General features: G+C 53.1%; 7 protein-coding genes across 7 annotated transcripts; 3 read left to right on the top strand and 4 right to left on the bottom strand.

Annotated features, from left to right (window-relative positions):
• Positions 1–1,174: 1,174 nt before the first annotated feature.
• Positions 1,175–6,491, top strand: CCOS01_12797 (uncharacterized protein; the record flags this gene model as incomplete). Its single annotated transcript, XM_060460945.1, has 12 exons — positions 1,175–1,752; positions 1,812–2,438; positions 2,490–2,776; positions 2,838–3,612; positions 4,657–4,980; positions 5,032–5,115; positions 5,166–5,291; positions 5,340–5,769; positions 5,832–5,969; positions 6,033–6,191; positions 6,250–6,346; positions 6,400–6,491. 12 exons carry the CDS (start codon positions 1,175–1,177, stop codon positions 6,489–6,491), a joined length of 3,717 nt encoding a protein of 1,238 aa, XP_060308147.1.
• A 543-nt stretch (positions 6,492–7,034) lies between these two features.
• CCOS01_12796 lies at positions 7,035–9,319 on the bottom strand (the record flags this gene model as incomplete). The annotated part of the gene is made up of 5 exons (XM_060460944.1): positions 7,035–7,552; positions 7,609–7,709; positions 7,782–8,900; positions 9,199–9,217; positions 9,271–9,319. 5 exons carry the CDS (start codon positions 9,317–9,319, stop codon positions 7,035–7,037), a joined length of 1,806 nt encoding a protein of 601 aa, XP_060308146.1.
• Positions 9,320–11,610: 2,291 nt separating this feature from the next.
• Positions 11,611–12,798, top strand: CCOS01_12795 (L-galactose dehydrogenase; the record flags this gene model as incomplete). The annotated part of the gene is made up of 1 exon (XM_060460943.1): positions 11,611–12,798. One exon carries the CDS (start codon positions 11,611–11,613, stop codon positions 12,796–12,798), a length of 1,188 nt encoding a protein of 395 aa, XP_060308145.1.
• A 417-nt stretch (positions 12,799–13,215) lies between these two features.
• CCOS01_12794 (SIP5) lies at positions 13,216–15,921 on the bottom strand (the record flags this gene model as incomplete). The annotated part of the gene is made up of 1 exon (XM_060460942.1): positions 13,216–15,921. The coding sequence occupies one exon, from the start codon at positions 15,919–15,921 to the stop codon at positions 13,216–13,218; it is 2,706 nt and encodes a 901-aa protein (XP_060308144.1).
• A 382-nt stretch (positions 15,922–16,303) lies between these two features.
• Positions 16,304–16,588, bottom strand: CCOS01_12793 (uncharacterized protein; the record flags this gene model as incomplete). Its single annotated transcript, XM_060460941.1, has 1 exon — positions 16,304–16,588. A coding segment is annotated over one exon (285 nt), but the record flags the coding sequence as incomplete, so codon positions are not given.
• Positions 16,589–20,245: 3,657 nt separating this feature from the next.
• On the top strand, positions 20,246–21,650 carry CCOS01_12792 (actin; the record flags this gene model as incomplete). The annotated part of the gene is made up of 2 exons (XM_060460940.1): positions 20,246–20,681; positions 20,740–21,650. 2 exons carry the CDS (start codon positions 20,246–20,248, stop codon positions 21,648–21,650), a joined length of 1,347 nt encoding a protein of 448 aa, XP_060308142.1.
• Positions 21,651–21,978: 328 nt separating this feature from the next.
• CCOS01_12791 (spherulin-1A) lies at positions 21,979–22,733 on the bottom strand (the record flags this gene model as incomplete). The annotated part of the gene is made up of 2 exons (XM_060460939.1): positions 21,979–22,211; positions 22,262–22,733. 2 exons carry the CDS (start codon positions 22,731–22,733, stop codon positions 21,979–21,981), a joined length of 705 nt encoding a protein of 234 aa, XP_060308141.1.
• Between the last annotated feature and the right edge of the window lie 2,230 nt (positions 22,734–24,963).

Genomic DNA, 24,963 nt, shown 5'->3' with positions numbered 1-24,963 from the left:
CCCGCTCTTATAATACCACCATGATGAATTCGTGAGGCTCAATTGCAGGCTCAATTCCATACCTAAAGACCAAGGGAGGATCGAAGGAGGTTGAATTAGCATCTTCTCGACATTGGCTCCGCTTCTGACATTGAGTAGACGATACACTCCGCCTGCGCAATGGACCAGTTGTTGCCATTATCCAATGGCAGGGCAAATTCGAAGGACCGGCGGCCGGCCTGCGACGGGGCAACCAGAGAACCCTGGCCGATCTAATCTCAACTGAAGCTGGAACGCTTCAGGTCCAGACGATTGTCGACATCCACCAAGTCGCGATGGCGTGCATTAATGGAGTCGCAATGTTGGACAGACGCGATCCTCATAGGGCTGATTGCCAGTTCTGGCAGTCGAACAGGCGCACTGACGGTGCCAGTGCTGGGATATATCGGACGCCTGGGTCGGCGCCCTGAGACGAAGCTTGCTGATCTCGTTCGTAGCTGTTAGGGAAATACCAAGTTTCATGGGACCTTCATGAGCGAGACTGAGCTAATTATAAGTATATCCCTAACAGGCCACACTGGCAGAAACATTGTTTCTGCCTGCCCGCCACTGTCAGAGAAGCAGAACGGCATCTGCCACAAGCAAATCAGAGGTCCAGTTCTTCTAAAGGGGGTATGCTGGCCTGCAGCAAGCTGCGCGCCAGAAATAGGGGAGGCATCCTCGTCCGTCACGCCCGCATTGTCCAATGATAGAAACTTGTTTCTTGCGCCAACGACGGTCGTGGTCATGATCCAATCACAGCCTCCAGCTGAGCCCACCCTTGTTATGCTGAGATGGTTCGCATTCTAAGTACTCCGCATAGTTTGGGGGGCTGAGTCTGGAGGCAACAGCATGACCGAGGGGGAATTACCCTTCTTCGAGTGTCGCATCCCAAGACTCGATTCCATTCGCTTTTCTGTCTTCTTTCATCACTCTCGTTAATCATTTTCAGTGTCTTGTTCTCATCGCCATCATAACGACAAGTGACGGACGGGTTTCGAGAAGGGATTTCTTGAGCAAGGGCAGCCGGAGAACTGAATGTCAAGGCCAACCCAGTAAATCGGGTACAAGTGTCATTCCGGGCTCAGCTTTCGCTGAAGACGCGTCAGCATTTCAGAAGCAGCGACTTCGAGCAGATAAAAGAGTATCAGTCACGATGAGCGACGAGCAGTCGTTCACGGTCGAGATCCCGATCCGACCTCGGGAGCCACGTCACCGGGATTCAACCTTTGCCTCGCATGCCAAAATCGAGGAAGTAGTTCACTCACCACCATTTGAACACCACTTTCGCCTGTCGCAACCTGTGCACCACCAGCAAAAATGTCCCGAGGGCCTGAAGATCATCTCAGGCGTCTATGGGAAGACATTTCGTGACCGGTCGCCGACCTCATCGACCATGAGCTCGACTCATGTCCCCGACTCAGCGACGACCTGTTCAATGCCCATGTCCCCCACCTCATCGACCTTTACAAGGGCTACGACTCCTGATATTAATGGCCCTGAGCGCCTACCAACACCGTTTCTTGCGTCGCGGTCCGGTACGAGCGGACATCGTTACAGAGAATCATGCGACTCGGGATCGACGTTTGTGGACTCCATCATGGGCGAGAGGTTTCCGGCGTATCCGGAATCCATCGGCGCGGGTCACAAGGAGGATCCACTGCCGCGGATGGACATCATCGAGCCGGATGAAGACGAGCAAACTGACTTGCCTCACACGGCGGGCACCCCAAGGTAATTCTTGATCCGTGAGAGCGGTGCTATTCCACATGCGATGCTTATGCCAAGGATAGGCCGCCGTCGCCGGACGAAACGCCCGAGTCACCCCGCGAAGAGCGGGTGCCACCCCGGCCCCTCAATGAGAGGATGAGCTTCGACTCCGGCTCCGATCGTCTCTCGCGTGCATGGGAACCCATCACCCCAACACCCATTGACTTCTCTAACGAAGAAGCCGATGCAGTTCTCGACTATGTCTTGCAAGTCACTTACGGTGTGGAGCTGGAAGAGGTTACCATGCCACCTGCCTTCCTCCGCCATTTCGTCTTCAGATTTATCCAAGACATTGGGAGATTTGCTTTCAATGGATTCCCCGCCGGAACACAACTAACCCACACTCAATCCACGTCGTCTAATGGTTCCTTGCCTCTAGCTCGGAGATCAGGGTCAGGTCGAGGGTCCCAAAACGGCAAGCGCAAGAAGGGCGACACCGGCCGTGCAGATGGGGATGATGATGGCGATGACTTGACGGATGACGATGGAGACTCAAGCGTGCCGTTCAAGAGGGCCAGACAAACACCACGAGAGGCAGAGGGAGATCTTCGACTGAGCTGTCCGTTTCGCAAGAGGAACCCGCATAGGTTCAACGTGAGAGAGCACCATTCGTGTGCAATGACTTACTTCCCCAAGTTTGCCGAGCTGAGGTGAGTACCCGACACTTGGAAGCTCACGAGCTGTGCTCTGACGCTTGCTAGGCAACACATCGTCAAGCAACATAAGCGCAATGACCCTTCATCCTTCATGTGCGACCGCTGCAACCGAGACTTCCCCAGCAAGAAGGATCTCAGGGATCACCAGCGTCTACCAAAGGAGCAGATGTGTGACGTTTCCGACCACGACCCAGAGTCCGGCATCGACGGCCCTACAATGACGAAGCTTCTCAGTAGGAAGCGAGCCAGTGGCATGAGCACTGAGGTTCAATGGAAGGAGATCTGGAACCTGTTGTTCCCTGACGACGATGACTACAGGGTTCAACCTTTCGGTATGCCATATACTCCCGTCCAACACAGTTTTTCCAACCCCAAGGTACTAACGCCGACTAGACTTCTGCCCCGTTATCGAGCATTTTGAACTGCAGAACCAGTTCATGAACAGTCTGAAAGATGTCGAGGATAGCCTGCGAAACAAGGGCATGACTCCCCAAGCGTTGGAGACCATCGGGAACATCTATCGCAATCAGTTCATCCAGGTTATTGAACAGTGCATCGCCAACGCACAGAACATGCCCTATTCGAACCGAAGCAATCGAAAGAATGAGCCATCACCGTCCCGCCTCCTGGCCCCACGCCACTTGACTCGCACTGTCCCTCGTCCAGACTCGGGTGTAGACGTTGACGAGGGTTCGGAAGATAGCCAGTCTGTCGCCATCTTCCCTGGAGGCGGGTTCGACGGGCAGGGTATGCTCGCCCACTCCGACAGTGTTCGAACAGTCAGAAGGGCGTCATCAACCCCGGAAGAGTTCAGAGGCTCTGCCCCGCCAAGGACGCTGCAGCCCCTAATAGAACAGCTGCCCGCATCCGACTTTGGCCTCGGAGGCTCTCCCCCACTGCAGAAGCAGTCACATTCGCAGCAGCAATTGTCTCAGCAGCCGCCAATGTTCGACCAACAGGCGGAACTCATGCCAATGGCAAATGGGATGACGCCGGAGATGGCCGCTCAACTCTGGGGCTACCATGATGGCACCATGGTGCCGACGTCAGGGCCATCACCCAGCAATATGAGCATATATGCGCCAGTGATTGACGCCAATGGGCAGCCCCAATTCCTCGACTGGAACTCGGGACTGCAGGATCATAATGGGATGTACGACTTCTCGGGGTATGTGCCTCGATAGAGTGTGTGTTTGTAAGGAGGAAAAGCCTCGTTGTAAAATTAATGTATGAATGATGGATACGCTATAAGCGGCCATGCGCCGTCATGACTTCAGATGAGGACCGCTGTTGAGGCAACAGCTGGCTGTAACATCGGTGGCGGTACATAATCTTGAGGCCTCAGGTGGTTTACACCTGATTCAAAGAGTTATGTTTGAGATCGGCAACACGCTCAGGTCAGAATCACCAAGTAGATGATAATGTAGTAGACTTTTCGCTTTCATTATCATGGCGCATAGAGTGTGCGGCTACGCTCTACCTCCAAGAGCGGATATTGATCAGCTGAAGAGGAGCAGCTTCCCCATGGGTTGGTGGTCTCAACCGTCCCCAAGTGTTCGTTGATTCAACTTATGCTCTCTATGTCAAACGAAATCACAGCACTTGTGCTGATCAGGACTATTCTTCAGGAAACTCACCGAGTACTCAAGCAGCACAAAACATTGTCTTTTGAATGGTAAAAGTAAGTTAGCGGTGGTGTATGAAGGTGTCTTACATAATCACGAGATGATCCAACCTGTCTCGGCCAAGCGACCCCGCGATTCACCTTGGAATTGCATAATGTCTCAAGTAGCCGTCCAACTACATCTCCCCGCTTCCAATTGTGTTGAAACTACATTGCAGTTTGTCAGTAAAGGCCTTCCTCAATACTGACAAGCCATCGATAACAACTCCTTGCCGCAAGGCGCACCTCCGGCCTGCTGTGCCCATCCGCCGCTTACCCCTCTAACCGCGCCTTCAAAGTTTACGCCCATCGATATGGCCTGGCTTAGTGCTTCATTACGCGCTGGCGAGTCGCGTCTCTATTTTCTCTGCATCTTTTTCGGCATTGGCGCATCTGTCTGGGGGTAAGTTCGTCCTCCACTCCACCTAGCCGACTAAATATGGCGAGCCATCGAAGACACGACATGTCGTTGGGTTTTGATAAGAGAACCGGGGCCCTAAGCCATCTGGTGGTTCCAAGAGCTTAGCGGATCCTAATTACTCAATACAGATACAACATTGGCATACTGTCTTCAGTGATAGTCAGTTCAGGCTGGCGCGAAGCTCTACATCAGCCAACACGCGCTTTAATCGGAACCGTAGTCAGCATCTACTACACTGGAACCTTCATCAGCTATCTCTGCATTTCCCATCCGATTACTGACTGGCTTGGTCGTCGGTATGCCGCCTTGTCGGGAACAGCTTTCGTTTGCCTTGGCGCCATATTGCAAGCCACAAGTGGTGGCGATACAGCTCGCGGCACCATGCTCGCTGGAAGACTCATCAGTGGCGTTGGAGTTGCCGTCGTGTCTACTTCAGTGCCGTTATACCAAGCGTGAGACGTTCTAAGTTCATTTCAATGCGTAGGCGCTGATCGGGTTTCTAGTGAGATATCGCCAGCACACAAGCGCGGCCATTTTGTAACGTTGAACCACGTCGGCTTCATCGCTGGCATAGCGCTGGGTTTCTGGTAAATTAAGACAATGTTGCCTCCATCTGAGAAACCTCTAACAATGACAGGGTTGGATATTTCATGAGATTTTGGTCCTCCGATGCAGGCCTTTTCTATGGCTGGAGACTGACTATCCTCTTGGAGATAATCCCCGCAATGATCTTTGGGCTTGGGTTGCCTTGGGTCCCCGAAACGTCAGTACTCCAATCCAAAGAAGACCGTTTGTACTAACACTGAAAAAGTCCCCGTTGGCTCGTCGAACATGGAAGGAAAGACCAGGCACGCTCGACCCTTCGCTGGCTCCGCGAAGGAAGTTTCGACGACGACGAAATTGAGCATGAATTCTCAGCCATCATCAAGAGCGTCGACGAGTACCATCAATCCGGCAGCAACTGGCTTTCTTTATTCCGACAAAAGCCACTGTTTAATCGTCTCTGGCGAGCGACCCTGCTACAATTCATGGCCTCAAGTTGTGGTGCTACTGCTATTAAATACTTCCTCCCATGGCTATTGGAGCAACATGGCATATTCTCCCATACTGCGTTGCTAATCAGCGCTACCGAATCAACGGTCAAGATAGGTTTCACGGTTCTCGAGATGTTTATCATTGATCGGTTTGGACGGAGGAAATGCCTCGTTGCTGGTTGCATCATCATGGCTTTCTCACTGCTGGTAGGTGAAAGGTTACGGGAACCCATGTGCAAGGACTGCAATTGCTGACAAGCTTCTCTCAGATCAATGGAGCCGTGCCTCTTCTAGACCCTCAGCGTAAAAGCCCAGCCACCGATATAATCTGCGTAGCCTTCATCTTTGTATATGTCATTGGCTTCTCTCTGGGATTTGGGCCAACGGCATGGGTATACAACACAGAGGTACCCCTCGATGATGCCCTCTTCCGTGCCTTGAGACAACCACTGACCTCGACATGACTATAGATCTTTCCCACCTCGGTACGAGCACGAGGCTTGAATTTCGCCTCCGCTGGTGCCTCTGTCGGTTCTTCTATCGTCACCATGGTGTGGTCCGCGGGCATCGGATATATGGGTAGTAACATCTACTTCATATTCATGGTCGTGAACATTATCTGCATTCCGGTATGAAAACCTCGGACTTATTGCCTATGAAATCCCTAAACGCTAATCAGTGCTATAGGCCATATATGCGTTCTTTCCCGAAACCAAGGGTCGGGAGCTGGAGGACATGGACGCGCTCTTCGGTGCCATTGAAACAAGACGGAGTGATTTCGATAGTAGGTCGAAGCCCCCTGTCTTCCATCACACTGATTTCCTGACCAATTGATAGATCTCTCTGAACATCTCTTGCAAGATGATGCTCCTTTCCGCGATTCCGTAGAATCGGCGACTGGTATAAACAGAGAGCAGGATCGTGATTAAACTCAGACAACGATCTTGTCCCCGGATGACGAGACACTGCCTATGGTCTTCCTTGTCATGCGAGTTTTGCATCAAGAAACGTTGATCACGAGACATTCATTCTTGGTCCATGCTCACTCAATTTAAATCAAGATAAATAAAATGCATATCAACTAGCCGCACCAGCTGGAACCTATGCGGCACTGTCGCAATCGTATCTCTTGTTTCAAGTATGCTGATGGGCTACTCCGTTGAAGGCTATATAATTGGGTACATCGTATGCCAGACTAGGAATTCATCTTTTTATCCAGGCAGCCCCCTATGGAGATTCAGGCTAATTATGAGAACAATGTATGATAACTTGGCGATGGTCATCTCATTACTACGCCTCTTCGGCTGCGTGTGGTGGATGATACGATGATCACAGCCTGAATTCACACAGTCTGTGGATAAATATGGAGCAAGGACATTTAGCTTGTCACAGATGGACTTCAGTTATGCGATTGGTTATCTTGAAGTTGGTCTGCACGGCTTTCCTTCTGCAAGCAATGAGTTGTACCTGTCTCAAGACTTGACGAGCATGAAGAGTTCACCCTCCGCGGTGTTGTCACTGGCCACAAACAACCTCGAGAATTCCTTGTCAAAGACAATGCCGGAAGGTCTAAAACAGGTCGACCCCGTGCAGCTTCCGACGTTTGTGCTCCAAAATACATCAGTATAACCAGTCTTAGAGTCTGGAGCGGCAACCGGATCATATACACCATAGGTAAGCTGAGTGAACGGCACCACAGACACCTTGAATCCCGTAGCAGGTGACCTGTTCCACGAGCCATGCATCGTGACGTACAGGTTTTGGAACGCGCTGTCGAAAACGGCGCCTATGGGCGCACTATGTGCTTGGATCGAAAGTCTGGGTGCCACAGAGCGTTGAGTGCAAGTATCGTCGTTGAAGGTGCCGTTGGGAGCGACGACGAACTGCTGCCCGACCTTGAAGGTCTTGTCCTTGATGACGGACGGCTCCCAGACAGTGAAGCAGGTCGGGTACCCGTACCACTGGTCGTTCGGTTGAGAAGGATCGCCAACTTAGACGAGTTGTGAGTTGTCTTGGATTGTTTGACTGGAGAATATGGCGACTTACGGAAGTTCAGCTCTTCTGCTGGGTTGTCGTTGTGGATGTCGTAGCTCTGGCCGTTGACTGTGCGGGCGAAGTCGTCACCGCTGTTTTCCACTCCCCAAATCCTTTAACAATTACTGTCAGCTTACATGTGTTTACCGACATAAGAAAGAACAAAAGGACAAGTTGGGACGTACGCATTGTTTCCGTCCGCTGCGAGGGCTACTTCGTTGCGCAGGCCCCATCCAAGAAACCACCCCTGAGAGGCGTATGTATAACCGCCGGATGGCACACTGCGCATGTCAAACACCTTGACTACAGCACGTGCCACTGCCTTGTTGAGTGATTCATAGTCAAAATTGCTGTAAGAGCCTTGCTGGATGACGAGCAGATGCGGCGTTGCCGGCGGAATGACGAGGTTGCGTGTTGGGTGACCTCCCTGCTGCATTCCCTTGACGACAACAGTCTGCGCACTCACGCTTTGAGCTTTTGCGTCGTAGACATAAGACCATGCGGTAGTCATGGAGGTGACGTACAACGTCTTACCATCAGGCGTCAAGCCGATGCCATGGTTTAGCGAGGGGTTGCTGATCAGGGTCTTTGTGGAAGAGATGCAGCCGTCGGCCCCAAAGGTGTGAACCGTGACACCTTTGCCCGATTGTACGACGAGTAAATTGCCCTCGGAGTCAACGACCAATTCGCGAGGGCCTGTCAGAGATCCAGCAAGCTTAACGGCCTTCCAGCCACTCGCAGTTTGGTATCCGAATCTGAAGGCGCTGACGCCAGAGCACGAGTTGGGAACTGGAGACACAGGGGCGCTGTACACGATGGAGGACGATGTAGAAGTGGAACGCGGAGATGAGACAGTGGCCGTTACGCTGCTGAGTGAAACGCCTGTCCTGGTGAAATTGGTCTTGGGAGTCGTGGTACTATGCAAAGTGGATGTCGACAAGGTGGTCAGCAGCGCTGTTTTGGTAACGGCGCTGGTCGGACCTTCGCCTTCAGAATTGCCCGCTGCCCAAGATTCAAAATTGACTGCCTGAGCCGGTCGGAAGTTGTGCATCCAGTGTCCTGCGCGCTCGTGGATGCCGAAAGTTGTGTCGTTGGCAGTCGGGTCATCAACTGGCACGCCAGAGTAAGCAAACGCCAAGTAGTTTTCTCCGTTGGGGTCCAAAGATGTTGGATCGTTTCCATATGGTGCCCAGTATGTACAACCTCGGCATAGAGCCGTGGCGGAGTAATGCGTATCATTGACGACAGTGCCGGGGAGAACGGTGTACTCGGCATCTTCGTAAGGTGGAGGAGTGAAGTAGCCACTAGTAATTGTCAGTGATCAAGCGGTTTCCATGGAACGAATTGGGTTATTACAATGCCATTCGAGAAGAGACGACCACGTCTTTGCCATTGACCCATACGATTGTTAAGGGATTGTATGTCATAGAGCCGCCCCAGGCTAAGGCAGCCCATCCTACCTCGATGGGGGCAGTGATCCGAACAATGGCTTCATATGGTTGACCCGTCGCAGGCCCTTCAGGTATGGCTATGCCGTAAGTAATGCCGCCTGCGTTGGTATAAGAAGCGAAGCAACGCCCTAGACTGTCGCAGTATGTTGACTGGTCTTGGGCGATGGCTACTGTCCTATGAATTAGTACAAGCCCCTAAGATACGAGTGGTAATAAAACCTACCCGAGTTAATGAGCGCCACAGCACTGAGTGCAGTGGTAAACCAACGCATGATCTCTGCCGGTCGATTCACTCTCTCGTCTTCAAATAAGGCCTTGGTAATATGGGAACATTCTGATGAGGATGATGACTCTCTAGGAGCGGGTTTGAAGTCTTTAAGTGGAGTCCAGCCGAAGGCTAACGCCAGCATTTGCCATAATCAACGGTGGTTCGGAGCAATCACCCATTCATCCATGTCGACTTGCGTAGCGACGAAAGAGGAAGTCATGTCGTATGGAAATAGTAGACAGATATGAGACCAAACACTCCGGGTGCAACAACATTGTCACAAAATATGGTACGAGAAGGGAAGGGGAAGATGGTTGCCAATATGAAGATCTGAAAGCCATTTATTTGCCAAGGCGGATGAATGCTCTCGAGACGCCGGTCATGATTCTTTACCATAGAGGGGAAAACGGGTTGGAAACGAAGGCGGCCATATAGCGCCATTTGAAGATTGGAACCCAAACGCCATGAATAGCGACGATCTGATCATCGCGGGCAATCATTCGGGAGATGGAGGCCACACCGATGGGTGGAAAGTTGCCTACAGGCCTTACATTAGGAGGGGCAGCAGGTAGGTATCGACTCTCGAAAGAGTACCAAGTGATGGGTGAGAGATTATAGCATAGGTCCCAAGCAGACACTTGTCTCGGAGTTCAAATTAGGTAGGCCACTGAGTAAACGGCGAGGGGGTAGATTCTCCATAGGGGCGGCTGACCGGCTGATCAAAGGGTCGGACGAGGGATGGTGGACAGCCAATATGAGTCAGACTCGTAGAGTAACATTGGTGCCATTACTGTTGGAACGAGACAATAAATTGATGCAGAACAAGTAGAGCCTGAAGGAAGCGAGGCTGTGAAAGGCCACTTGGGTGGTTGATAGGGAGAAGTGAGGTGATGTATTTAGAGCTCACTTGGCAGGATCTTCAGGCTAATTGCCGTCCAGTGCGAGTAGATCGATTTGTAATCGATACCATGCATTACCTGACAGAGTATTAGCCAAAATCCAAAAGAGTGCAGGCAATTCAAGATACCACGATATGGTTACCCGGAGACTGATGGACTCATCACTGGACGACGAGATCCGGGCAGAATTTGGAAACAAATCCGCGTTGCTAGAGACATTTCACTATGCCAGGGTTTCCCCGGAGTCAGCCGGTCAAATAGACACCATTGGTGTTATTGAAAGAAATCTCAAGAGAGGAAAAATTTGAAAATATTGCAACTGGAAGATGACCGGGAGCTCCACGGATTACGTGTTGTGTGGTTCATCGTGATTAGGTACCTTGAGATGAAGTACGATGCGAACCTGAGGTGCCGGTAATCGATAAGACCAGAGATAAGATAAGATTGGTAGTGGTATCAGAATCATCAGGGCACGCTGCTCGTCCCGGAAGAACAAGCGACCCCTCTTGGCCTGCAGCAATGCGAAGGAGCAGGTGCGGCAGGCGCTGGTGGCCTGTTGAGAATCAAGATCGAATTTACCCATCTTCTGTTTCCTGCAAACCCCCAGCGGTGCTTGTCTTCCTCCATCGTCCCCTCTACAAATCCACCCATTGTCATATTTCGATCGTCACAGCCATCTTGTTCCAGATGCAGCAACTCTTTCCATTTGTCTTAGGTCCAGGTACCTACCTACCTCGGCCCTCACCGCAAACATGGCAAGGTAGTCCCAGAAGCCCCGACACCCCAGCTTCCCCTCCAGAACCCCGCGCGTCACGCTGAGCCCCCACAATGTCACTGATATGGCCGGTCTTCACGAAGCTCGTGGCATGTCCATGCAACTCGAGAAAGATGTATCAAGTTGAATCTGTGGTTACTGAGATAGACCTCATCACTTAGTATGCTACCCCCCAAAGTCTCTAGCTATGGTCATGGCCACGAAATCAAGCTACCCATCAACCAAGTCACCATACCATGAACCTCATCTCAGCATTTTAGAGTTGAGCTCCGCGTCAGTCTATTCGGTCCTATCCGGAGCGACCAGAACAAGACCAGTCCGATTTCAGAAAGTCCCCAAAGAGAAAAGGAAGAAAGACTCCCCCACCTTTCCGGCGGGGCAAATCGCATTCGGGCATTCAGGCACGCGGGGGAACCCTGACTATCAATCATTGACGTGCTCGACTCGATGTCTTTTGAGCCGCCGGGCCTTGTGTACCATTCGTCACGGCCAGCAACGATAGCTTTTGCAGCAGGTCTCTACTAGCGAGCAGTCGATCGAAGCTACATGTTACCAATTCTCTTTCTCATTCGAAGCTAAATCTCGGTTCCTATCTATAGAGCGCAGAATACCACCCCCGAAATGGCGGCCCCACGCACAACCACAACCCGGCCGCTGTCCGCCGTCCTGCCGCCTCTGATCCTCGGCACCGCGACCTTCAACTACCAATACGTCTCGGACCCTTCGCGCATGCCCTCCGTCGACATCGTCTCCCGCTCCCTATCACTCGGCGTAAACGCATTCGACACTTCCCCATACTACGGGCCCTCCGAGACCATCCTCGGCGCCGCCCTACGCACCCTCTCACCGCCCCGCGACTCCTACTTCCTCGTCACAAAGGCTGGCCGCATCGCCCCGACCGAGTTCGACTACTCCCCGGCCTGGATACGCGCCTCCGTCCTCCGCAGCCTCGAGCGTCTCAATACCACCTACCTAGACCTGGTCTATACCCACGACGCAGAATTCGTCACCCCCGACCAGGTCGTCGCCGCTGTCCGCGAGCTGCGCCGCCTCCGCGATGAGGGCCTAGTCCGTTATGTCGGTATCTGCGGCTATCCCGTTCCCGTCCTCTGCGAGCTTGCTGAAAGGATCCTCCGCGAAACGGGCGAACCCGTCGACGCTGTCCAATCTTTTTCGCACTTCTGCATCCAGAACGATACCCTCGGTAGCGACGCGATCCTCACACGGCTGAAAGATGCCGGCGTCGGTGTCGTGACCAACGCGAGCATGCTGAGCATGGGTCTGCTCACCACCCGCGGCGTTGATGATGGGCCCATGGCGAGCTGGCATCCGGCTCCGAGTCCCCTACGCAAGCTATGCAAGAGCCTGGTTGGAATCGCCGAGGGCGCGGACGAAAAGATGGAAGAGCTCGCTCTGTACTGGGCCATGGCGAACTGGGCACGTGTAGGAAGTGCCTTTGGCAGCGAGCTGTTGCCGCCCACGTACAACGGCCCTGCCAAGGTTGGTGTTAGCGTCATGGGTGTCACGTCCGTGTCGGAACTGGAAGAGACGTTCCTTGCCTGGCAGGGCATGATGCGCGAGCTTGCGGCCCAGAGTGACCAGTCAAATCCCGCCGGTGCCCAAGCCAGTCGACTTGACAAGATTCAGCGTTTGGTCACGGAACAAATGTGGCCGGCCTTGGGCGAATGGCGGAATTACAGCTGGGCCAGTCCTGGCGAAGATTTTGTCAACCAACCTTCCGTCGCCGCCATCGATGCTGCCCTTCCTGCTGTCGCTCCCGCCGCCGCCGCCGCCGAGCCACACTTGTAACCCTGGCAGGAACCCATTCCTTTGCAAGCAAGCTGGGCATGGGAGGTCAAATTTTCGAGACATCGAGTAACAAGGGAGGGCGAAATATTTCCATGAATAAGTGGTATTTGTCAAGCAGTTCGAGACTATAAACATCTCGGCCGCTTTTCTCACATACCTATAAAAGGTAGGCCGGGTAGAGTACAGTGAGCGCTGGCCATTCACATGGCGAAAAAGCGAATAGATGAAATAAAAAGAAAGAATCACGTCTAATGACCTCCTCCCCCAAAGTTCACGCTGAACGCCTTGAGTTTCTTGGGGTTCCCAACCCCCAGAGTGTATGCAAAACTCTTCCTCCCATGTAGCCGTTGCCATCAAATATGGCATCATCATATTTTGCAATCATCCCGTCGTCATGCCCGTCGATCCGCACTCCACTTACTGCGTTACTCCAGTCGAACTCTCCACAATGCTTTCATGGCCCAATCTCTTCGACTCAGCAGCCTCATCCGAGATAGGAGCCGGGGTCTCGGGTGTTATTGTCACTTCCGGTGTCAATGCTCCACTGCCAAGCAAAGGAGAGACGTCGCCTTTGCCGGCGCCGTCGACGGGCTCTTCGGGAATCGTTGGAGGTGGCTTCAATGTGCCGACGTTTGTCTGCACGGGCTCCTCACTGTGTGCGTCCTCCATGTGTTCCGCTTCCGGTTCGTCTTCCGCTTCGGCCTTCTTGCTCGTAGTTGCAGTCCGGCCCTCGCCTGAGGCGATATCCTGGTCATGGTTGGCCTCGCCATTTTCAATGTCAACGCCGACCATCTCTGCCAGGCTCCGAAAGTTGAACATGGGCTCCGTATTGTCTCGGTCACCTTCTTCGCTTCTATTGCCGACGCTCAGCTCGCTGGCTCGAGGATCCAGGTACGCCTGGTTGCTATAGCTGCCAGCTGCGCTATCAGCCAGAGATGATGAGATGGAAGATGCATTGCTCATCTGCCTCAAGTGAGAAGGCCCGCGGCTAGTCGTCGGGATCGGTAATGAGGGCGTGGTAGATGTGCTTTGGAAGCTGCTCTCGGATGACTGCGTCTCAACTGCCGGACGTTCTACAGCTTTGCCTTTCGAACTTGGTGCCGAGCTGGGTGCCGAGGTGGGAGAAAGGGTATTGCCAATCGGTGTTGAGGAAGCCACTGGAGAAGTCTCCGCGCTGGGTCCTGCGGAAGTCGTCTGCGCACCCTGAAGCGTGGCCTCCACACGCAAGTTGCTGGTTGTGCTATTCCCTCTGCGTCGTCCAAGGCCAAGGGAGAGGCTGCTACCACTAGCAGAGCTCTGACCAGGCCCATAGACGCTCTGCCGGTCCTGCTTCTTGAGAGCTTTACGCTCTTCCTTGTCCCTCTTTTTGGCCTCCTTTCGCTCCGCCTTTTCTTGTTTGCGTTTTCGCTCTTCCTCGGCGGCGAGAGAAAGACGGACGGCTTCCATGAACATCATATCTTCCAGCTCCTCCATCCGACTTCTCCTATTTTCCAGAGCTCCGCGCCCAGAGGAGCTTCGTGGTCCAGGCTCTGGTCCAGCTGGGGCAGCTTCACCCTCGGGGTTGCGATGGGGGCTTTCTTCCGGCTGTGGGTTGGATGGTCCAGAGGGGGTGCGACTCCCGGTGTTTCTCCGACTGAAACGCCCGGGCCGTGTGAAGGCGAAGCCGCGCTGCTGTTCGTTGTTTCCCATGAGGAAGGCCGCAGTGTGCAAAGCAGTTGCCGCTGCAGCTCTGCGTGCTTGGTGTGCTCGTTGTGCTGCGAGTTTGGTCGACCAATCCGGTCGAACCCGATCAGTAGTGACAACATTTGGGGCGTTGGCGGACAAGCTTTGAGCTCGCCGCCTCCCAGATGTTGGAGAGGTAGGCGACAAAGTGGAGTTCAAAGAGCTCTGAGATGACATGGCGGTATTTTGTGACGGGTATCCAATGGCATAAGATAGACCTCGTCGGAAAGGGGGAGCGTCATAGGTTACACCGAATTCGGTCTGCTGGCAGTAGGGGCACTGCGCGGGCTCGGATATTAGCATTTCTGGAGCTTCCTCCGGGTTGGTCGGATTCGCAGACTGCTCGGTCGGTTCGCCGTGATGCTCGGGATGGTGCGGATCGGCGCGCTTGATCTGCACGAAACATTCGCTACAGATGGGCTGATCGCAGCAACGGGTGCGATTCAGGTAGGGAGGATAGGTTAGGAAACAAATGGGACATTCGGTAGCATCCTTGTACAGGAAAACCTCTAATGGCTGTCCGTTGACCAAGGGGTCGTTGGGCAACTTGATCTCACGGGGCGCAACGTCGTTTGACGAGTTGCTGCGTGAGCCCCCGCTCAAGGCTGCTGCAAGGGCTTTTGCCCGAGGCTTGAACGGTGAGCTACTCCGCTGCTGGGCTGCGTTGGGCGACGATATTCCAGAGCCCGGCATTGAGCTACTACGATCCGATCCAACTGACAAAGATCTCGGGCCCATTGGAACAGTGAGATTGGCAAGGTTCTGGGATGACTCGGTGGGAGAGGCGGGCATATTGGACTGGGGAATGAACTCGGGTGGAGGTTGTTCATCGGCGGCCGGGATAGGAAGGCCGCGACCGGCGCAGATGAGCTGATATTCGGTCCAGTTGTCGGAGTAGTCATTGAGACCTCTCCAGAATGGTGCAAGCCGTCTTTCAATCTGCGGGACCACAACTGTTAACCTTTGCAACCAAAGCATGAGGATATTCGGAAACCATCTTACCTGCAATTGCCGCACGACGGGCTTGCTAAAGTCTTCGGGACCAGTGTATGTACCAAGAGTCACAAGGTATCCGCCATCGATGTGCTCCTCTTTCAGACTCCGCTCACGTTCCTTTTCTCTCGCGACGCGGTCCCTCTCAAGTCGCCGGGCTTCCCGTTCCTGCCTCGTCTCCCTCCGCTCGTACGGCGCATCTTCTCTGCCTGCAGCACTTGAAGATCCGGCGGCTCCTAGGCCAAGGAGATTTAGGTCGGCTCTACTAAAGCGGCTTTGCCTCCGTGAGCTGGCATGATCGTTTGCGGCTTCTCTGGAGGTGGAGTGATTGAGGTAGGCGGCCTGGCTTTGCCTGTAGTCGGTCGCCGGGTCAATCGGACGAGATTCTTTGGTGCTACTGTTGCCCATATTGGTTATCGATAGTGTGGCCGAGCGGTGTTGCTTGAGGGTTCGTCGAGTGTGGGCTCTCTCGAAGTGGACAGAGCGACGACGGGTGATCGATGACCCGGTTCAATCAGAATAACGATTGCAAGTACAACTGCGGTGGACCAGTGTCAGCCACGGCGGTAGACTATGCAGTGAGAGGTGGTCCGGCCAAGATGAGTCCGGTAGAGAGTGTTGTGGTTGTTGTTGGTGTAGTCGATGTATGGTCGCAGTGTTGTCGATGCTGGGTGAAGTACCGTCGCAATATGGTTGGGGATGAACCGAGTGTAATCAACAACGCATCCTTCAGACGAAGTGGCAGAGAGCTGCAAGCATTGTCGAGAATGGTGAGGGGAGGCAGATGGTGCTATTGATCGTCGGAGGCGGATAAGAGGTAGTAAGGTGTACCTATGCGAATGGGCGCGATGGGTTGATGGCGGGCGGTGATATCGGGGATGGTGATGATGGACGGATGGTGTTGGCGGTGCAGGGTGACGGTCCAGGGGTCGCAGTCAGCGGATGTTGTGTTTGGGTGGGTAGGTGGTGGTGGTGGTGGTGGTGGTGGTGCTGGGCTTGGGGATCTGGGACCGGACGGGCGTGTCGGGTCGGGGAAGCTTGTGACGACGTGGATGTCGTACGTGCGTGGCTGGGCACTGGGCACTGGGCACTGGATGCTGGGCGAGCCAAGATGTGAAGGTTTCCAAGCGTATGGAGACGGGCTTCGCAAGAGGACGCAGAGCGACTCTACAGTACCTTGAGTCAGGCCGGTGGAAGGATAAAGGGATGAGTGAATGTGTTGCCAAGATGGCAAATGGGGAGATGCAAAAGCAAAAGAGATGAGAGTGTGAGGTGGTCGTTGGAGGGACGAGCAACAGATGCTTAAGGGAAGGTGGGAAAGTTGTCGGGCGCAGAGGGCCGGGGGGGGCGCGGTTACGGTTGTCGGGTGCAGTGGAGAGCAAGGTTCCCAATGATGCAGGAGTGCCAGGTAAGGAACCTAGGTACCTAAGGTAAGGTACCTATTCGTAAGGAGGAAAGGTACCTTAGTTCAGCAAGGTGTAAGGTAAGGTAGGTAAGGTAGGTAGGTAGGTAAGGTAAGGTAACCAACCTGCTGAGGTACCTTGTGGGTTAGCAGCGACGGGAGACAACAAAAGTCAAGTGGCCTCTATGCTGTAGGACTGCTCATGATACTATTTGATTCATACAAATGTAAAACATTTCAAGCCGAATGACAGATGAAGAAGAAAGGCCGATTGTTGCTACTCATTCTACCAGTATACCGGAACCTACATACCTACTTGGATGGTACCTTATTGGCTGACTTCCGTTTTACCTTGGGCACCTCACCTTAGGTAAGTACCCAGGCACGTAGGTAAGCGTGGTAAGGTGGTAGGCACGTAAGGTAAGGTGAGGTAAGGTAAGGTAGCTGTCGCCGATGTTGCCAAGGGAGATGTGACGTCTGACGTTGTATCCGTACTCAAGCTGTCAAAACGGAAAGAAAGAAGAGGGAGAACTGGAGAAAGTGGAAAAGGATACCTAGCAAAATTGTGCAAGTGAGGTAAGGTGGGCGGGTGTACGAGGCCGAGAATCAAGGCAGACAGGGTCCAACAGAGGGAAATCGGATCCCAGTGTGGAGAGGCCGGTAAGGTGCAGTACCTTAGGCGAGTGTGCGGCGCGAGGTTACCTTGGATTGTTTCCAATGGGTAAGGTAGAAGCATCGGGCGGTTAAGTTATGGGAAGAAGAAAGGGTACCTCAATCGGCTGGTTGTTTGGGCATCTGGGCATTGTACCTTTTCCAAGGGGATTTACTGTGTACTGTGGTAGTTATCCGTTGGGTACCTTACCTTACCTTTTACCTTTGGGGGCGGTTTGCTGAGGTGGATGAGGTGGATGAAGTCTGGACCGAAATCGCTGGCTGCACCGGCCCGGCTTGCTTCTTGGCCTCAGATCTACGCTCTTGGGACCTGGAAGGCACTCCCAGTCTGCAAGGCAGGAGATGACCTGAATGCAAGTGGACTCGTCTTTCCTTCCCTTGGATACTGAGTAAGGTAGGGTGCAAAACCTTAAGGGAAGGAGACTCCTGTGGTTTCTTTTTACTGGATTCGTAATAACTCATGAGAAGTGCCCGCCGCGTCTCGACAACCTCCTTCCTTTGTACATCAGTGGAAGTCACCATGGTCCACGGCACCTTCCAATGTTTTCTTGACGCCAATGAATGAGAGAGGAAGGGGCTGGAGACTACGGAGCACGGAGGGGCAAGAGGTTGTCGTGGAAGGTGGAGCCCATCTGCAGCCTACCTTAGGTGCGTGCCTGCCAACCCAAGGTACCTTAAGGTGGTAAGGAACATACCATCGGCAAGACCCCTCCTTTCCCCGACTTCCAAGATGCACTTGAGCCATGAGGCCCTCCTCACCCTTATTAGCTAAGCACGCCTGTCCATCATGAGGGATCGACCGGTTTGATGAGAAATTGATGAGGTGAGAGCTGAAAACCCTGCTTCCGGTCTTTCCGCAACCAGTCACTGCCATTTACTCACGGTTACTGATGTTATTGCTAACTGTCACTCGATTTGGTACAAGTATGTCGTTACTTAGTTCATGTCCCTCCCTTTTGACGTCCATCAACACCACGAACGCTTTTGGTCATCAACACTTATGTGCCCCCTATTCAGCCTCCAATCCGGCACTTGGACGACTCATCGCTGCTATGTCTCATGTCTCATCCAATCCACCATGACCCCCGCGGCACCCCTTGCCGTCTATTGCTTCCTGGTCCCGAACCAACGCGGCAAGTGCCTCCCAAAGCTCCCGACGGGCATCTCCCACCTAAATCCATGAATCTTGCGCCTAGAGCTTCATGCGCACGACATCTCGCAACACCCCGTCCTGCAAAGCTATGATGCCTCACGGGCTTGAGCGCCTGTTGCGCCCAATGTATTCGTACCGCTCTCTGCTACTGCCTTAGTCTAAGACTCCATGGTGGTACTACCAAAGATGGAGCCCGCCTTCGCATCTACCCTATGCCTATGCCTATGCCTATGCTGCTCCATGTGTCAATCGCTAACGCCATGCGATGCGACTCAACAACGGATCCTCTCCAGACAATCGTCTTTCATCATTCATGCTCGCGAGCCTCCGACCATGTCATCGACCTACAGGAGGAGTGCTACCTAGGTTGGTTGAATTACACGGCACGTCTCAGCCCGGGTTTGTTTCCCTGCAGGCACTCTAGGTACGACTAACAAAGGGACGCCAAGGTGGTTTGCATGTGCTGGCTGGGCTAGACACTGCAAAACGTCATGTACAAATTGCAATATACACACGATATCTGAACAATTTGTGCTCTATGCTGCGTAGGCTTGCCTGTGGCGGTGTCCAGCGGATTGACTCGACGCAAGAGTCCGAGACAGGCACGCGCTGGGAAAACGGCTTCGTTCCGTGGGGTGCCTCACGAGCTGCCGCCATGGAGGCACCCTCTACATCTCCAAAAAGCCCCGACCGCCTGCCGCCTTATCTCTGTAACCAATGCCATGACACTGTCGCGTGATTCTCTGAGACACCCATCCCACCATGTTGGCGGCGGTGAGCACCTACATCAAAACGCCAACTGCACCCCACGTCGCACAATGGCTGGCGCTTCAGCCGCCAACATCTTCTCATCGATGCCATTCCCGCATCTGCCATGGTGGTCTACTTACCGCAAGAGTGTCCTAGTCATGTAATCTCGAGATATTGGATGGCCGAGACTGGCCTGAAATAGCATGCGTGAAGCGAGAGGAAGTTGGATCCAACAGAGAAGTCAGATATGGAGGTTTTCAAAGCCTCGAATACGTCGAGGCGAGGTCAGGAGCCATATCGCTAGCACGTCAACTCATAACTTGAAGTGAGTACAACTAACTAAATGTACTCATGTCGCGAGTACCTTACCAGTCATGCATGGAATGACAGTGTCATACGGGGCCCAGGTTATATCTCAAAAGCGCACACCCAAGGAAATCTTTCCTCGGCTTAAGCTAGGTTTGTGATTTACAGGACAATTACGGATAGTTTAGGCCATAAGGAGTTTACGACAGATTCAACGATTGCAAGCTCTTGGCAGAGCGGGAGTCGCATCCTATCCATGTCACTGGTTTGGCTCTGTTACGTCAGCAGTGTCGGCGATGAGGAAGCCGACCACCGACTGAGGAAGCCCAGGTCCAATAGGCGGGCGGGAAGAAGTCCAAGCTCCAGTACCTGAAGTTCCCAGTGGAAAAGTTCACGATTTCGTCAATCGTATCCATTGCGACGTCCTGGCTCTAGTGCAAGTCATCCCTATGGCTGGTGGCCGCAATACCAAGTCTTCAGGCCCTGTGCCTCCGTCGCGAACGCTGGTTCTCGACAACGGCGCGTCGACCATCAAAGCAGGCTTCGTTTCCGACGACCACACTGACGAGCCTCGAGTAATACCAAACTGCATCGCCAGAGACAGGGCGAGAAAGGTCTACGTCGCATCCGACCTCGAAAAATGCCATGATTTTGGCGAAGTTCAATTCCGGCGACCGGTAGAAAAGGGGTACATTGTCAATTGGGAAGCTCAAAAGGAGATTTGGGACCACGAGTTCTTCGACGACAAGGCGCCGCAAAAGTGCGATCCTTCCGAGACCAGACTGCTCCTTGCAGAACAACCCAATTCGTTGCCTATTCTACAGGCCAACTGTGATCAGGTAATCTTTGAGGAATATCAATTTGCCAGTTATTATCGTGGTATTGGTATGTGGTTTTAGCCTCTTGCACGTCTCGTCGACTTAGCTGACCTTTATCTTCCTAGGGGCCTCCTTCAACGCGTACCACGATATCCAAGGTATCCTTCAGACCCCCCGAGACCCGAATTCGGTGCCCCAAATTCCGGCTGAAGCTGTACTGCTCATCGACTCTGGCTACTCCAACACTATTGTCATGCCTCTTCTCAACGGCAAGCCCCTTCACTCCGCTGTTCGAAGACTGGACGTCGGCGGGAAGCTCATGACAAATTACTTGACGCGTTTACTCTCTCTGCGATACTACGACATGCGAAACGACACATACATCGTCAATGAGATCAAGGAACAGGCAAGCTATGTCTCACTCGACTTCAATGGCGACCTCGAGAAGACCTGGAAGGGTACGAGGGGCGAGAAGAGGGAGCCGTACGTGACGGGAGCCGGCATTGCCAAAGACTACATACTGCCCGACTTCCACACCAAGACGAAGGGCGTCGTCCGAGACTACGACCCTGCTATGCACACAAAAGCAAGAAAGATGGCAGCACGCGCCGCTGACAACGACGAAGACATACTCACGCTTCGAAACGAACGCTTTTCAGTTCCCGAACTACTCTTTCAGCCTTCCGACATTGGACTCCGACAACCCGGCCTCGCGGACGTCATCATGCAGTCTCTTTCCGAATTGCCAATTGGGCTTTGGCCGGGGCTCTTGGCTAACATCGTTGTCGTTGGCGGCAACGCCTTGTTTGCTGGCTTTATCCAGCGGCTGGAGAAGGAGCTTGTCAAGAGAGTTCCCGATGCCTGTATTGTGAGGGTCGCGCATCCCGTCGACCCTATCACAAGCACCTGGCATGGCGGTGCCGAACTGGCCAAACACTCCGATATTCATAAGCTGTCTGCCACTAAACAAGAGTATGAAGAGTACGGCGGCGCATGGGTTGCTCGCAAATTCGGCTCTGGAAACACTGGTGTCTGAACCTTCACTATTCCAAGCACCAACTAGAGCGGTTGGTCTATCAAACAGCCCTAGAATCATCACATCCCCGTATGCCCTGTGGGCGTACATCGCAGGTCTATGGAAACCAAAAACAGCCTCCATCCCGGCTTCTACACAGTCGAATATTTCTTGACTATACCAAACAGACTGCTCCACGATGCCATCTGCCCCGGGTATTCATATTTCGAGCTTTTGTCGATACGTTTTGGCCGAACAAGTTCCAACAACATGGAAAGTCTTTACAGCCATTAGTATCGACCACCCCTTTTGTCTATATCGGTACGGCTGTGGGCATACTATAGACAACCTACTTCGAGCCAGTAGCTTCGCACCGTTTCAGGCATTCTGCGGTGCCAACCGCAGCACCAGTCCCGACAGCCGGGATATCTCGTCGTAGCTGTGCAAACTTTGCTGACAGCGGGTTTCCTCCCAACGCTGCTGCCACTACACTTGGAGGAAGATCGAAGAGTCCATTGGCGACATTATGGGTGCCGGCGTCTTCTGAGCTCAGAGCCGAGATCAGAGTAGCATTATCGCACCCTGGAGTGGTGAGCATGGGACAAGATATGGAGGCTCGTAACGAAGCTCACCTGTGTTTTGCATCGTGTGCAGACTGCCTTGGGGAAAGATTGTCATCATTCCGGGCGCCAACGTTGTCTTCACCATCCGAGCCCCGTTCTCCAGCGTCATATAGGTCTCGGTAGTCCCCTCGACAGAAACCACATAGTTGGAAGCACGAGCGTGGTAATGCGGCGGCAGCATAGCGCAGGGACCAAGACTGATCCAAGCCATGGTCATACCATTGCCAACCGTTGCTGGGAAAGTCGCGGCATTGGCGTTGACGACGCCCCCGGGGCTGTTGGTGTGGAATTCATGGGCGAAGTAGTTAAATGTCCAGTCTTTATCTTCTGGTAGAATATTAAGCTTATCAAGTTCTGTTGGACTTGTTCGAAGCGATCGAACACGATCTGGGTAAAGTGTGTCGTCTGTGGCGTTAATGAAGGCCGCAAATAGACACAGTGACAAGAGAAGCCGGGTTGGCGACGGGGCGGAAACGGCCATGTTGGACGAGGTGGATACGGTTAAGGCGTCCAGAAGGCGTCCAAGTATGTCTTAAAGATGCCGTTTCGAGATCGATCGTCCTCCCTCCGTCGACCCAGGACAAGGCGAACTTATACTAGCTCGTGAGGCTCAATTCAGTGGCCAGGTAGGACGCATAGATCCTTGGAAGTCACCACGAGATCTCAGGGAGTGCCATGGTAACGGAGCAGTCTCCGCTTGAAGTATAGGCCAATAGGACATAGCAAAAAGGCACAGAAAGCCATCTGCTGGGATCTCCATCTAACTTTCTCGAGGCCAATGCCGTTATCCTGGGTATGCGATCACGAGTGTCTCCCCACGCAGCGCACGATCGACATACGACGTACATATCGTCTGACAAGAGAATGGAGGGAGACGAGGCAGGATCTTGGGAATAGGAGGGCCCTGACAAAGCACAGAAACCCTGAATATTTTGTGCTAGGGGACGGTGCGACTTACCACGTCCTCTCGCAGCTGGTAAATGCTTGCACCTGTGACAGTCAGGGCAAAACTGTCCAACCGAACCGGCCAGGACGGAGACAGCGACTCTGGCTACAACGGGTACTCGAACAAAGGATCTCCTCGGGCTTGGCATGTCAATACAAGGACTAATGACAATCTCATTCCTGTCGAGAGCTTCCAATCGTCCCTACAATCTTTTCTGCCTGCGTTTTCAGGTCATCACTGGAAATATGCTGTGAACAAAGAGTTTCAACTTGGCATGTGACTTGAATTGTCCAGAGGGTCGTCCCAGACGACAAAGTTGCGCCCGAGGAAGAGAGGAGAGAAAGCGAGGCACTGTTGTATTTGTCCAAGTAAGCTCGTGATACCGCCACTCCCCAGCTTGTCTATCTCGTACCGCAAGCTTTCCCCTACGTAATTATAAGCTACTCGATAAGGCCCTGCTTCCACAGTATCGTATAGCTCTATCCTTTCACTTGGTCATTGGACTATCTCATTTCATTGGATGATACGGAGAGAAGGGTCTTGACCTTTGCGCGCGTTAAAGTGTGGCTCCTAGAGAGCCTCATAGTCGAGGTGACGGCCGAGGTCGGAACCTACCTTGAAGCTATCAGCCCAGGCACATGGCAGGCGTTCAGCATCGCACTAGGACCTGTATACCTTCACTAAACTAATCTGGAAGCTTCCACGGATGGGCCGAGGTTTGTGGCTCGTGACGACGAATGAATTTCGAGGCAAACTGTCATGCAAAATGCCTGTGAAACAGACCTGTCTATTCCCGGAAATAACCAGATTGATCAGCTGGGTGGCACAACAATGTAGTGGAGGCATCTCTAGCATCTCCTTATCGAATGATGTCTTCCTTCCTCACACGAGATGTCGTTGACGGTCACGGAACTTGATCTGACTTGAATCAGCAGGAGAAAGAATCGAGGAGATGACGACTGAGGCTGACTGAAGCCCGAGGAAAGGGGCTCACTAGCGGGAACACGATGGTGATAGTCTCGCCTATGAACGGGAATTGCAGTTGGATCCAAACAACCGCCTATAGACGTCACCTGCACAAGTCTCACCATCACAACACAATCTGGCTAGAAACGGGACACAAAAAGTGGGTGCAAAAGAGTTGGGATTGAGGTCAAAAGGTCGTCTATACCGCTAAACCATTGGCAATCAACGCCTCAAACGCTTTGCTTCAAGGGTATCTCACAAACGATGAAAGCGCTTAGTGACGTGACGAGAGCTCGCCGGCTCTGTAAATATAGCCCATGCAGAAAATCAAACAGTACACAAAGTTGGCCTTCCGAGACAAGCTGTAAATCGTGACCCAAAGCTGACAAGAAGCTCTTGGGAGCGCCGCTTTGCCGCGCCTGAAGATCCAAATATGAGAAAAGTCTTGGAATTTTTCAATCCCGTGAGTGCCACTAGCCTTCAGCTTCAGTTGGTCTCAAACCCCGTGGGTTGCGGTGACTGACCGGCGATCGGCGTCTGTCGTTTCGCCCGGATGACACCCCCTTAAAGGTGTCGCAAGAAGCGACCACGGCTCGAGCACCCTACCGAAAGAGTTAGCGATCTGAACGCGTCAACGAGGTTGCGGGGATCGAACAGTCACACTGTGGATGTTAGCGAAGGCCCAAGAGATACCGTTCGTCAGAGGCGGTCTTACGAAAGTTGAGGTTGACCCCTCGTTGTGAACCAAGCAGTAACCACCGCAGCAGCCTCTGCAGAGCCTCTGTGTACGATCGATGCA

This window comes from Colletotrichum costaricense, assembly GCF_030867565.1.
Source record: "Colletotrichum costaricense strain IMI 309622 chromosome Unknown Scaffold_16.1, whole genome shotgun sequence".
Taxonomy (NCBI): domain Eukaryota; kingdom Fungi; phylum Ascomycota; class Sordariomycetes; order Glomerellales; family Glomerellaceae; genus Colletotrichum; species Colletotrichum costaricense.
This window is presented reverse-complemented; position numbering and strand designations above follow the sequence as displayed.